Source organism: Pyxicephalus adspersus, chromosome 8 (assembly GCF_032062135.1).
Source record: "Pyxicephalus adspersus chromosome 8, UCB_Pads_2.0, whole genome shotgun sequence".
Lineage (NCBI taxonomy): Eukaryota > Metazoa > Chordata > Amphibia > Anura > Pyxicephalidae > Pyxicephalus > Pyxicephalus adspersus.
Genome location: NC_092865.1, coordinates 44,262,971 through 44,274,527, shown reverse-complemented (window position 1 = coordinate 44,274,527; position 11,557 = coordinate 44,262,971). Strand labels below are relative to the sequence as shown.

Sequence of the window (11,557 nt, the reverse complement as noted above, 5' to 3'; positions counted from 1 at the left end):
AAAAAGTTTTAAAACGTTAGAATAAGTGCATAAAAACGCTTATAAACGCAGTAGGAACGTTTACATGCCTTTTTACAAAACGTCCATGTAGACCCAGCCTTACCTGGGTAAAAAGGATATAAAGTAAAGATAACAGATACTGTTTATCCAGGAAACATCCGATTGCCTCATGGAATCAGGAAGGATTTTTTTCCCTTTGAAACAAATTGTACCAGGTTTTTTTTTTTGCCTTCCTCTGGACCAGCTATATCTATAGGTTTTATATCTGGGATATGTTTATTTCCCTAGTGGTTGAACTTGATGGTCTTATGTCTGTTTTTAACCTACCCTACTATGTAACTATGACTGAGCCCTTAAAAGTGTTTTAGAAAGAACTGATGACATAAGTTGTGACATCATTAGAATTTCATGTAAGTCCAGCGACAGTCATAGTCAAAGCTGGGCCAGCACTGTGCTGCCTCTTCCTCCAGTACTTATCACTACATTATGGATATATTGGTTGCTGATAGCAGCAGATGACGATGATGTATGTGGGGGCTAGGCCAGATCAGGGGAGCCCTCTCACCAATATATGGTGAATGAACGTTAATGTGTATTAATGCTAACGTCACGTGTAAAACCTTCGTTTTAGGTCTCTTTTACATAAAGAATCAGAACGGAGCCTTTGGTATGTTCACTGAGCACTACATTGACCCCGCACCGGGAGATGGTTCATGGGAACTGAAAGTAATCAGCACACAAGGGAGTAAATCTCCGAATTCAGATAAAACACTCCTGAGACCGGGTCTGTCAGCTTATACAACATACATTAGAGCGGTATCAATTCAATATCATTGAGGCCTATAAATTATTGTTTTTACTCAAGATTTACACATGTATAGTACAATTCTGTGTGAAAAATGTGACTCTTTAGTAAAAGCATTGCTACCCTACAGAAAAATAAATGAAGGAATATTTGTGGGATAGGAAGGAGTACAAACACTGACCACCAGTGTCCTCAGTGAGCCAAACCGATAACTGACTTTTTCCGTAGCACTGTACAGAGAACATTGACTAATTCATGTCAGAAGAGCTCACAATTGAATGTCCCCACCATCGTTATAGTCTGGATTCTTTACAAAAGCCACTGTTGGAGGAGAACACAATTTTCATACCAGTACACCAGTTTTAGTATGTAGGAGGAAACCCATGTGATCATGGGAAGAACATACAAACTGGTCAGACATGGTATTGATGTCTAATTGGCAAATAGGTAGACATATCTGTCTCTTGTCAATTCTCAGCACATTGTCCCAGGCCCAGTCTGTATGTTCCATAGCATGGCTCTGATGTTCTTCTTAGAGGTGAATTTTCCATCCCGGATTAATCGATTAATCTCCTTCTGGTTGTACATGTTCCGTGACACCGTCTGTTGTCAGAGTTCCCTGCTGATCCCAAAATTAAAGTTTAGGGTTACTGAGACTCTTTTACCATCAGTCAGCTCTGTGGGGTGAATTTACTGGGCCGGCCAATCCTGGACAGATTATCAGTCATGTGACACTAGCACCTATTGTAGATTATTCTCCTCACAGTGATTTATAAGGATAATATATTAATAAACAGACTCACAGATATCCTGGAACTTTTTATCTGAGCACCCCAGAGATCATCTGATGATGTCATGATGACATCACACATATGTCCATATCAGGAGATGCTATCAGACCGGATCCTTCAGATACCCCCAATGGGGTTTTATTATTGGCTGCTCATCTGGTCACATGACTTTTATGCCATGGATGTGAGGTGGTGGGAAATGTTTGGGTGCACTTAATTTTTCTACATAACATTTCATTACTTTATAATATAGAATACATTCTGCCATGTCATGCATCTATGTTCTGTGTCAGTGTCATGCTTCATGTGTCACATGTCATTTGTCATATGTTCTGCGCCAATGTCATGCATCATGTGTTCTGTGTCACTATCATACTTCATGTGTCACGTGTTCCGTCACCCCAGTCCGGGTCTCTGTATGAAGATCGGATGCTCCCTGGTTCTGATCATTTAATGTACAATGCAATCAATGAAGCTCAGGAGATGATTTGTGTTTTTATTTTCAGGTGACAACGCCATTCTGTGACCACACATTTATCTTTCCTTTGTGATAGAAAAAAAAAGGAGGTGTGACACCATCCATCAATCCTCTGCATCACTTCTTGTCATGTGTCCCATCGTGTCTGTGTAGTGTGACCCCTTGTGAGCTCCGCAGCATCCAATTAGGTAAATGTGGAATATTCCGGGCATGGCACGCGGCTGGATTCTGGAATGCCGCACAGTGTGATAAGATTGGCCACTCCGTGTCCCTGTGTTCCGTGTGCCCCCAATTAGCTCTCCAGGAATTCCAGTCTTCTGGTAACATTCTTTTCTCCATATTTTTGTAGCAGCGCCCCTCGCAGGTTGGCGTTGTTTTTCGTTAAATCAGCATCATCTTTGGGCTCCCAGATTGGATATCCGTCAGGACGCAGACCGGTGCGCAGGAAGTGCCTGGCGCTGTCCACCTCTCCGCTATTGAAGAACAGACACTGCGTGGTCCTGTAAAGACTGAGGTTAAACTCCCTCATTATATCCATCATGGCCTCCTGTAGGCCGCCCACCGCAGGGGACCCAGGGGGAGTTACATCTAATTGGGGCTCACTGTCCGAGTCCGACACTTCAATTACAGGGAGGTCCTGGAGGTTGAACGTTGGAGGCGGAGCTTCGGTCAGTGGGCAGTCCTCACTTTCCACATTTGGTTCACCGTCTGAATCTTCAATGACCACAACATCCTCCATGCTGCTCTTTTGGGTCGGGACAAAGCTTTGTGTGCGCTTTGTAATCTGCCGGAGACAACACAATGATTGGTGAGAATCTTCGAGGTCACTGAGGCTGTGATTGGCCATTGGGGAGTTTTCACCCCACTTCCTGTTATGGTGTCAGAGACAGGAAGTGATGGGAAATCTCTCCAATAGAACAAAGACAGTGAGCAGTGCAGAATGAACATGACTACACATCGCCCCCTGCTGGACATACACTGAACACAATATACAATCACACGGGAAGCTGAACTCACCTCAAAGCTCAAGCTGCCAATCTTAAATATCTGCAAGTCCTCTGACTCCAGAGGGGGCGCCATTGTGAGGTGCAGAGGAAATGACATCCTGACCTGGGGGGCATAGGGGGGAAATAGTAATATACACAGAACCACACACACAGACACACACACACCAGAACCATCTGGGGAGGAAGTGGCTCCATTCACCATCTGTTTCCCACTGAGGACATTTCTCTTCTCTTCGTGTAAGAGAAAAAATCTCTCTCTTGACACTTGTCACCAGTGCAGTGGTCAACACTGGAGGGTGATGACCCCACCACAAAAACATGCCCCCTGCACATGATTGGCCAATCATCATTGAGCTGTCTGGGAATCTTCAGATGGCAAATATTTGCAGTTACTAGATGTAGGTCAAATATTCCCAACATTACCCGCAAGAACTGAAAAGCTACTATGATCCTCGTCTCCCCCCGACCCCATTTTACCCCTCTCTAGTTTTATAGAAATGGAAGCTGCACCTCCATCTCTGAGAATGCCAAGGCAGGTGCCACACCCTCCCTGGTCATGTGATATAACAATGATAGGTCATGTGATATAACAATGATAAGCCATGTGATGTGGGCAGGGCTATATTCCATCATGTTAGTTCCCAGGTGGGGTGCCGGCAGTGATATGGGCTGTCTGTAGATGGTGGCTGACCCCTAATGATTGGAGGGGAGGGGGGTATAGATAAAGATAGAGCAAAAGGACCAATCAGCTTCACAGGGTGTATGACCCAGGTCATATGATCAGAAGTTGGGGCACTAATCACATGATCTGAAGGACTTGAGGAATTGCACATTACATCAACAGCAGATTGTACAATTCTAGTTGAGACCACACCCTTTATCTATTCACCAAGTCTGCTGCAGCTCCAGGCTTGTGTCTTACAGCTGGTAAGTGGGGTCTCGGGGTCAGAGATTGCCTCTCAGTACATATCTGGGGGGTCATTACAACTGCTGGAAGATTCAGAATTCTGTTCAGCCAGTCCTGTGATCTGGGAACCCCAATACCCTTATCAGACTGCAAATGCTGGTCTCAAACACACCCCAGCCTGTAATTGGACAATAAAAAAAGCTTCCCTGCCCTGATGAAATTACATGCTTTTTTCTGTTGTAAGCATGTTCACAGTGATGGGTAATGTGCTATGTAAGATGCTCTGATTAGCTGCTGGTGCTGCCCCTCCCCCTAAACCATGCAATCTGTGGTAAGTGTGCCAGAATCTGTCCTGGTGCCCCCTGCACACCCATACTGGAGTCACTTCTTTCACTTATGGATAAGTGGGAGAGGCAGAGCAGGGTCATAATACTCAGAATCCAAATTTTGGAGAAGTACGGAAAGCTTGGAGCTTTGACACCCATGTTCCCATTGGTATAGATTGAGGAGTGGTGACCCTGGAATAAATATGGTGAATCCTTTCCTATATGATGCCCCTCCACAGATTCTCATTTATTTTTGTTACTTTGCAATTTTTTCTAACAATTTTCTCTGACAGCCAATCAGATTGGAGCAAAGTTTGATGGTGTCACAGGCGGGGTCACTGTGTAATTTCTTCACCTGAAACTTTGGTGGGGCAAAACTTTTCTCTGGGGGGAGGGGTTGTTGGTCTTTAATTGGCACCCTCCTGATTTACCCATTTCCTCCCTATCCTTCCCCAGGTCACCTGACCCACCGGACACAGCTGGAGATGGGAAATGACCTGGAGGGGCCCCTCCTCTGACCAGATGGAGAGCTCCAAAAATCTGCTCATTGCTTCCAGTGCTGTACAAGAGACACCACGTGAGGTATGTCACCCCATTTACCCCAACATTGTCCAGTTTGTAGGTGGCCCCACATGTACAGATTAGGTTGGTTTCACCCTGCGGTTTCCAGATGTTCTAGGATGAGAAGGTGGGGGGACGGGGAATCCCTGCTATAGCACTGACATAGGCAGTGGTAGATCATTTCAGCCAGGACCGAACATCTCCCCCTCTGCTCTCATAATATCTGCATTGTCCAATCAGATTACCTGAGGGTAAGTAACAAAAGTGTGCAGAGACCCCAAACAGGTGGGGGGGGGACCCCTTTAATTCCCTGATGCCTGCTACACTATGTGGGATAAAACAAGGTGTACTTGTCGCACTCCATGCAGCCAGAATCACCCTCATTGGTTGTGTCCATTGGCTGACGATGTTCATTCATGGTGGATTACTGATATCCAATCAGATGTTGCAGTCTGTCATGTGTGCACCCCTGAGCGAACCACAACATGTTACCAGAACCCACCGAGATCATGCTACGAAGTATAGGAGTGTGTGAAATCAGCTTTCGCCGTCATCATTATCCCCCACATGTATTATACAGCGCTGTGAAATATGTTTGGTGCCATATAAATACAATTTATTAATAATCAGTTGTGACACCCTGTGGAGGGGCTGTGATTGGTCAGCGGTCAGCAGATGTTGTACAAATTATTCGCTGTCTTCCCAGCAGATTTTGGCTGTGGTCAGGTTGTGTTTTCCGTGGTTGCACAATGTTATGCTGATCCCCGGCCAGTCTGTTCTGGTCTGCATCCATTATCTGTGTTGTGGGGGAGATGCAGTACATTTGAGTCTCTGGCCTGGACCCTACGCTGTGTGTACAGGTATTATGTATGTTGTATGGTGTGTGTTGTATGTTGAGGTATTGATTATTATCTTGTATTTATATAGTACTAACTTATTCCACAGTGCTGTACAGAGCCCCTGGCCATGTGACTAAAAATCCCTCAAGAGCTCACAATCTAATATTCCCGTCATAGTTTTAGGCCAATGAATGGAGGGGCTGCAATCAGTTTTTTGGATGTGGAAGGGAACACATACAACAAAGAGGATCATACAAACTCCATGCAGACAGTGTATAAGGTATAGACTGTAATTGTGGCTTCCCTCCGAAACTGGGTTTGGACTGCCTTAATGACAAAGGGGGGGGGGGGGGGCATTAGATTGTGAGCTCCTGAGCGTAAAGTGGTTTTGCAGTATATGTCAGTGCTATAGAAATACAAGATAATAATAAACATATGGAGTAAATGTTGTGTGTGTATAATGGGCATACTCACAGGTTGTATGCAGTGAGGCGCATTATCTGCACACTTCATTACATCCAGTGCAGTGTATGATCATGCATGTATAGCACAGTGAAGCAGTGAGGGCTTTCATTGCGTTTCTGTAATCTTTGGAATTGGCGGAGATGTTTTCCCGTGGGGGGTCTCGGTGGGCGTTTTGTTCCTGCTGGCATCTGGCAATCTGTCAGCATATGACAGGAATGTTTTGTTTGTGGCCCTGAATTGGGTCAGAACAGCCCAGGAAGGTGGGGGGGTCCTGGCTGGGCAATGTTAACCCATTCATGGTGGGCTGACACCCAGGCCCATCACACCCTATGTTATCATTTGGCAGAACTACAACTCCCAGCATTGCCCTGTGCAGGGAGATGATGTCACCCTCCTGTCCTTGGCCCTCTGGTGCCCCCGGTCCTGCCCTGAGATTACACATTAACCAGGTGTGTAACCTGTTCCTGGCCGGGTAGGAGGGTGCCCCCAGGGTGTATCCGGTGACCCCGTGGTGTGTCTGGCGGCCCGCTGTGCAATCTTGGGTTTTCCTGGGTACAGAATTGCGTTCTTGCTGTTCATTTTCTGAATATTTATTCTCGTTTCCAGCAGCTCCTCTGACACCCTGGACCTCTCATCTGGTTAATCTGTTATCTGGACAAATATTTGGCGGGAGGAGTCGACGTTGGCTGCACTTCTGCTGGATGATTGGATCCCAAACAGCGCACTGCCGCCATGCTGACCACACTCTGCACACTGCTTACCGCCTCCATGCTGGTTACAGGTAAGTAGAGGATGGGGAACCTCATGCAGTTAAATTATTGCCATTTCTTCCTTTGTTCCATCTCAGTACTGCAGATCTCCTGCTGTCTCTCTGTCCACTTTTTGTTAGCTAAGAGGTTGCTATAGGCAACAGGAAAGATTGGCACATTTGGTTGGGGGGGGGGGGGGGTTAGAGGTCTGCCGGGGAGTTAATGAATAGATGTCCTGTTGTGTCCCCCAGCTCAGCGCAGCTCACTCAACGACTACCAGAGATCCAAAGCCACTGAGCTGGTTCACCTCCACGAGGGCAGCCTGAAAGAAGAGATCAAAGGAGACGTCCATGTGTGTGCCAGGAAATGTTCTGATCTGCTGGACTGCAGGTAGGTGCCCCTGTACCCTCTGTATATGGAAAAGGGGAAGATGGAGGCAGGTAGGTGCCCCCTGTATATGTCTATAGGAGGATCCAGGGATGACCCCAATATATCCCACATCCTGATAGTATTAAGAGTTTGAAAATCAAAATATGGAACATTAAAAGGCACTACCTATAATATACGCATGTCACTCGGGGTCCCGTATGCATGTCACACCAAAAGGCCATACAGAGGACCAAAGTTACATGTTTGAATTTATAGGGAATCTCCTGATAAATGACCTGGCACAAACCATAAAGGATCTCATGTCGTGATTCAGACACAATTCAATATAAAAGATTTGATGACCGGTTGATCGATATTCGATGTTTCGCAGAACAAGTCAGCTTCTTCAGGAAATACATAACTCTATGGAGATATTTACCCTAAATAGCTAAGCTGGTAGTATATGGGATAGGGATCCTGAGTCCTTCATATAGGAAAGGAGTGCTGGGTTAAGGCTCCCTTGTACCCCCAGTCTGTATATTGGAAGGGGAATAAACATACAGTATATACCCCTGGTTATGGTGATCCCCACTCATGGTGTACTGATCTCTGTTAAAATTGGTCTCTGATGATCTTGGTGATGCTGATATCTGATTTGTCTCATATTTCAGGTCCTTTGATTACAACTTGAAGACTCACAGCTGCCGCCTGCTGCCATGGACACAGAATTCGCCCCTCGTCACCATGGTGAAAAATGTCAACTATGACGTCTATCAGAAAAAAGGTAACTTACCTCCTTCTACCTTAGTACAGAAGCTGTGGTGTAATATTTACTACACTGAGCTGACACTGCATTATCTCTATATCTGCAGACTATGTGCGGGAATGTGTGGTGGGCGACGGGGCGACATATCGGGGGATGACCTCCCAGACTTCGAAAGGGAAAACCTGCCAACACTGGAGACTAAAATTCCCACATGACCACAAGTAAGTGATAACCCCAAACTGGGAACCGCAAAGGTCAGGCTCCGCTGGCATCTCATTCTCCGCCCTCTTCTTATCATTGGTCTCTCTAACCCCTCCCCATTTGTCCACCTTTCTTTTGAGAGCCACTCCACTGTATTTCTGGCTCCTCCCCTTTCTGTGGCCCCTCCACATGTCTCATAACCGTTTCTATTGGGTCGTCATTCACTTTGCACAGATATTTTCCAACCGCTCAGAATGGACTGGATGAGAATTATTGCCGGAACCCAGATAAGGATGCCCGGGGCCCCTGGTGCTACACCACAGACAAGAATGTGAGATATCAATCCTGCGGGATCAAGAAGTGCGAGGAAGGTGAGAGCCATGGGGGAGCGGTTGGCTTATTGAAATGTTGATTGGCTCAGCGATGACGCCAGGGGAAATTGTTGGTGCACCACCTAAAAATCATGGGAGAGCTCCTCCCTGACGCCATCTTGTATTTCTCTCTACAGCCATGTGTCTGAACTGCAATGGGGAAGATTACCGTGGATCTCTGGACAGGACAGAGTCGGGGAGGGAATGTCAGCGCTGGGACTTGCAGAGTCCTCACCCTCATTCCTTTAACCCAGAAAAGTAAGGCGAGGAGGATTATGGGACGTCTGTCAGTTCCAACACTATTCTATATAATACCATGACCAGTGCTGGGCCCATTGTCACCCACAGCAGAAAGGCCAAAGTGCCCCCCCCCCCCACCATGAGTTGTGAACCTCTTCAACAGCAGGGGATACAGATCCTGCCATATGTACTCAAAGCATCTGCCTCTCCTGCCCACCCTTTGGCCCAGCCCTGATCATAACATTTCCCTGAACACTTCCTTTATATGTACCTGAATAAAGTCCATCCAACGCGAGGGATGACTGTCTGTGAGGGGGTCATTCACCCTCATTCTCCTGGATATTAATATTACCACAGAAAATGGGGATTCATAAATCTGATTTCTGCTCGGTCTCAGCTCTAATGATTTGTTCTTCTCCAATCTCATTCTCACCGTCTGCAGATATCCCGACAAACACCTGGATGATAATTATTGCCGAAATCCGGACAGTTCGGAGAGGCCGTGGTGCTACACCACCAATCCTCTGGTGGAGAGGGAGTACTGCCACATTGCCAAGTGCAGTAAGTCCGGGTTGCGCCCTGCTGGGGGGGGGGGTGCCGCCCAATGACAGAGCCCACAGACACCACGCTCATCCTATGAAAATCTTCTATACCAGAGAGCTGAGGTCTGGCTTAACTTTCCCAAATCTTTGCAGCACCCCACTGGTCTGACACTTCAGATCATTTAAACATTTTGGTAAAATTATCACAAATCTGTCCATGATATCAGTGGGCGATTCCTATATTCTGCAAATTATAAAATCACCAATCCACTTCTTGTTTTGCAAGTCCAGTCTCTGGAAACTGGTTGCAGATTATTTCTCTGAGTTCATCACAAAAGAGATGAAGCTGAACTGCAACAGAAACAAAATATCAGCCATATCAGCGATCACAGATATCACAGACAGAGAAACCAGGGGGAGGGGGGGGGGGGTGCCACTGCCACGTCATTTGATTGTCCAGGACTTTTATGTAATTTGCTGATCTGAATGAACATTTCCTACAACTAAGTTCTGTCCTAAAACTGAATTTCCGTGGCTGAGGGGTTGATGAATGAGAACATTAATGTCCGTTGTCTTCTCTCTGCTCCATCTTTTGTGTTAAGTAGAGAAACAGCGGCAGCATATTCCGGTAATCAGCAATTGTTTCACAGGACGAGGGGAGGGCTACCGGGGAAAAGCCTCCACAACCACCTCCGGAATCCAATGCCAGCGATGGGACTCCCAGACCCCCCACAAACATCGCTTCATCCCGGAGAAATACCCCTGCAAGTAAGTCCAAAAAACCCAACCATGACCCATGTGAGCTGGTACAGAACCTGGGAGTGAACTGGGCTGGGTCAGGTGATGACGTGACGGTATATGTGGCTGATGATGTCTGGTTGGATTTACATTTCTCTAATTGGTTTTAGAGGCCTGGAGGAGAATTACTGCCGCAACCCAGATGCTTCTGAGGCTCCATGGTGTTTCACCACCAACCCCAGTATAAGGGTCGCTTACTGCTACCAGATCAAGCGTTGTCCTGATGATGTCACTGACACCGGTAAGTTGGGGTGGTCGGTTCCTAATCTTCCTCCATCAGAATCATAGGGACAGCTGATCAGTGGCCATGACAGATCATCCTATTTACAACTCACTGACTGAATCTTTGGCTTGGGGGGTGGGGTTATGAATTCTCAATTTAGGCTCGTTGGATGATTGTATGATCATTTCTGGATGTGTGTGATCACCATAACAAGAAGGTCTGATCATCCACACAATGATGGAGATTCACTCGAACGTTCACATTTATTGAGGGATCTCCTCTCCTCCCACAGGCTGCTTCCATGAGAAAGGGGAGACCTACAACGGATCTGCCAACAGAACTAGGAAAGGGGTTCCGTGCCGCAACTGGAGCGAGAAAACCAATGATATCCAGTAAGTTTGACATGTAAATGCTGAATTATAGAGGAGGGGCAGAGTGAATAACGGACTCCCCTGACAAATGCATGCAATGCAGACGGTGAATAACATTGTGGTATGCGGTCATCTCTGAGACTTTGTTTTCTGTGCCTAGGTTCAGCTTCGGAGAGACACTGCAGGAAAATTATTGCCGCAATCCAGATGGTGACAGCCATGGCCCCTGGTGTTACACCAAAGACCCCAAAACACCCTTTGATTATTGTGCCATCAAACCTTGCGGTAAGAAGTGCACATGTGCTATACATAGTAACAATGCCTATCACTGCCAGGATTCACTTAGTAGCTGTCTTTGATTTTTTTTTTTTTTTTTTTTTCCCTGACAGATGAGGAAACTCCAATCAATCTGAAGGAAGCGGGTAAGTGATTGGCTCCACAGACATAAAAATACCCCATGAGAGGAGCAGGAAAAAGGTCCCAATCTCTATATTGGAGGGCATTGCTCTCAGGATACTGAATTGAAGCCCAGAGATGAGATATTTATAGATAATTTTTATTTGTGCAAAAATTTTTCCAACATGTTTCCGGGTTTCGGAATTCCTTCTTCAGGGTTTGTGCAGCGCAGTAATGCCATTGGCACCTATTGTATGTATTGTATGCCAGCTGAAGAAAGGGGCCCTCAACCTGGTTACACCCAGTACACAATATATGTCATCCAAAGGGGGCCCTCAACCTGGTTACACCC

The 11,557-nt window shown here is 46.3% G+C and overlaps 2 protein-coding genes across 9 annotated transcripts in view; one reads left to right on the top strand and one right to left on the bottom strand.

Moving 5' to 3' along the window:
• Positions 1-1,751: 1,751 nt before the first annotated feature.
• On the bottom strand, positions 1,752-6,477 carry LOC140336876 (telomeric repeat-binding factor 2-interacting protein 1-like). Of its 3 annotated transcripts, XM_072420290.1 has the most exons (3): positions 6,189-6,477; positions 3,092-3,184; positions 1,752-2,858 (listed from the first exon to the last, which is right to left on the bottom strand). In XM_072420290.1, the coding sequence occupies exons 1-3, from the start codon at positions 6,225-6,227 to the stop codon at positions 2,367-2,369; spliced, it is 624 nt and encodes a 207-aa protein (XP_072276391.1). In that variant the 5' UTR covers positions 6,228-6,477; the 3' UTR covers positions 1,752-2,366. The 3 variants fall into 3 exon arrangements, with proteins under 3 accessions (XP_072276391.1, XP_072276392.1, XP_072276390.1); XM_072420291.1 differs by lacking the exon at positions 3,092-3,184; XM_072420289.1 differs by lacking the exon at positions 6,189-6,477 and having other exon boundaries at positions 3,092-3,585.
• Positions 3,855-11,557, top strand: part of MST1 (macrophage stimulating 1) — an 11,901-nt gene continuing 4,198 nt past the window's right edge. Inside the window, exons 1-14 of one of the 6 annotated variants that reach the window (XM_072420286.1) lie at positions 3,855-4,008; positions 4,771-4,896; positions 6,789-6,960; positions 7,180-7,318; positions 7,969-8,081; positions 8,170-8,284; positions 8,499-8,635; positions 8,773-8,893; positions 9,318-9,436; positions 10,020-10,185; positions 10,326-10,456; positions 10,731-10,830; positions 10,970-11,094; positions 11,199-11,231. In XM_072420286.1, coding sequence (XP_072276387.1) covers positions 6,912-6,960; positions 7,180-7,318; positions 7,969-8,081; positions 8,170-8,284; positions 8,499-8,635; positions 8,773-8,893; positions 9,318-9,436; positions 10,020-10,185; positions 10,326-10,456; positions 10,731-10,830; positions 10,970-11,094; positions 11,199-11,231 — 1,348 coding nt within the window. In that variant the 5' untranslated portion in view covers positions 3,855-4,008; positions 4,771-4,896; positions 6,789-6,911. Of the gene's footprint in view, positions 4,009-4,770; positions 4,897-5,579; positions 5,736-6,611; positions 6,629-6,785; positions 6,961-7,179; positions 7,319-7,968; positions 8,082-8,169; positions 8,285-8,498; positions 8,636-8,772; positions 8,894-9,317; positions 9,437-10,019; positions 10,186-10,325; positions 10,457-10,730; positions 10,831-10,969; positions 11,095-11,198; positions 11,232-11,557 lie in introns of those variants that run through there. The other 5 variants (XM_072420284.1, XM_072420288.1, XM_072420283.1 and 2 more) reach the window with 5 other exon arrangements.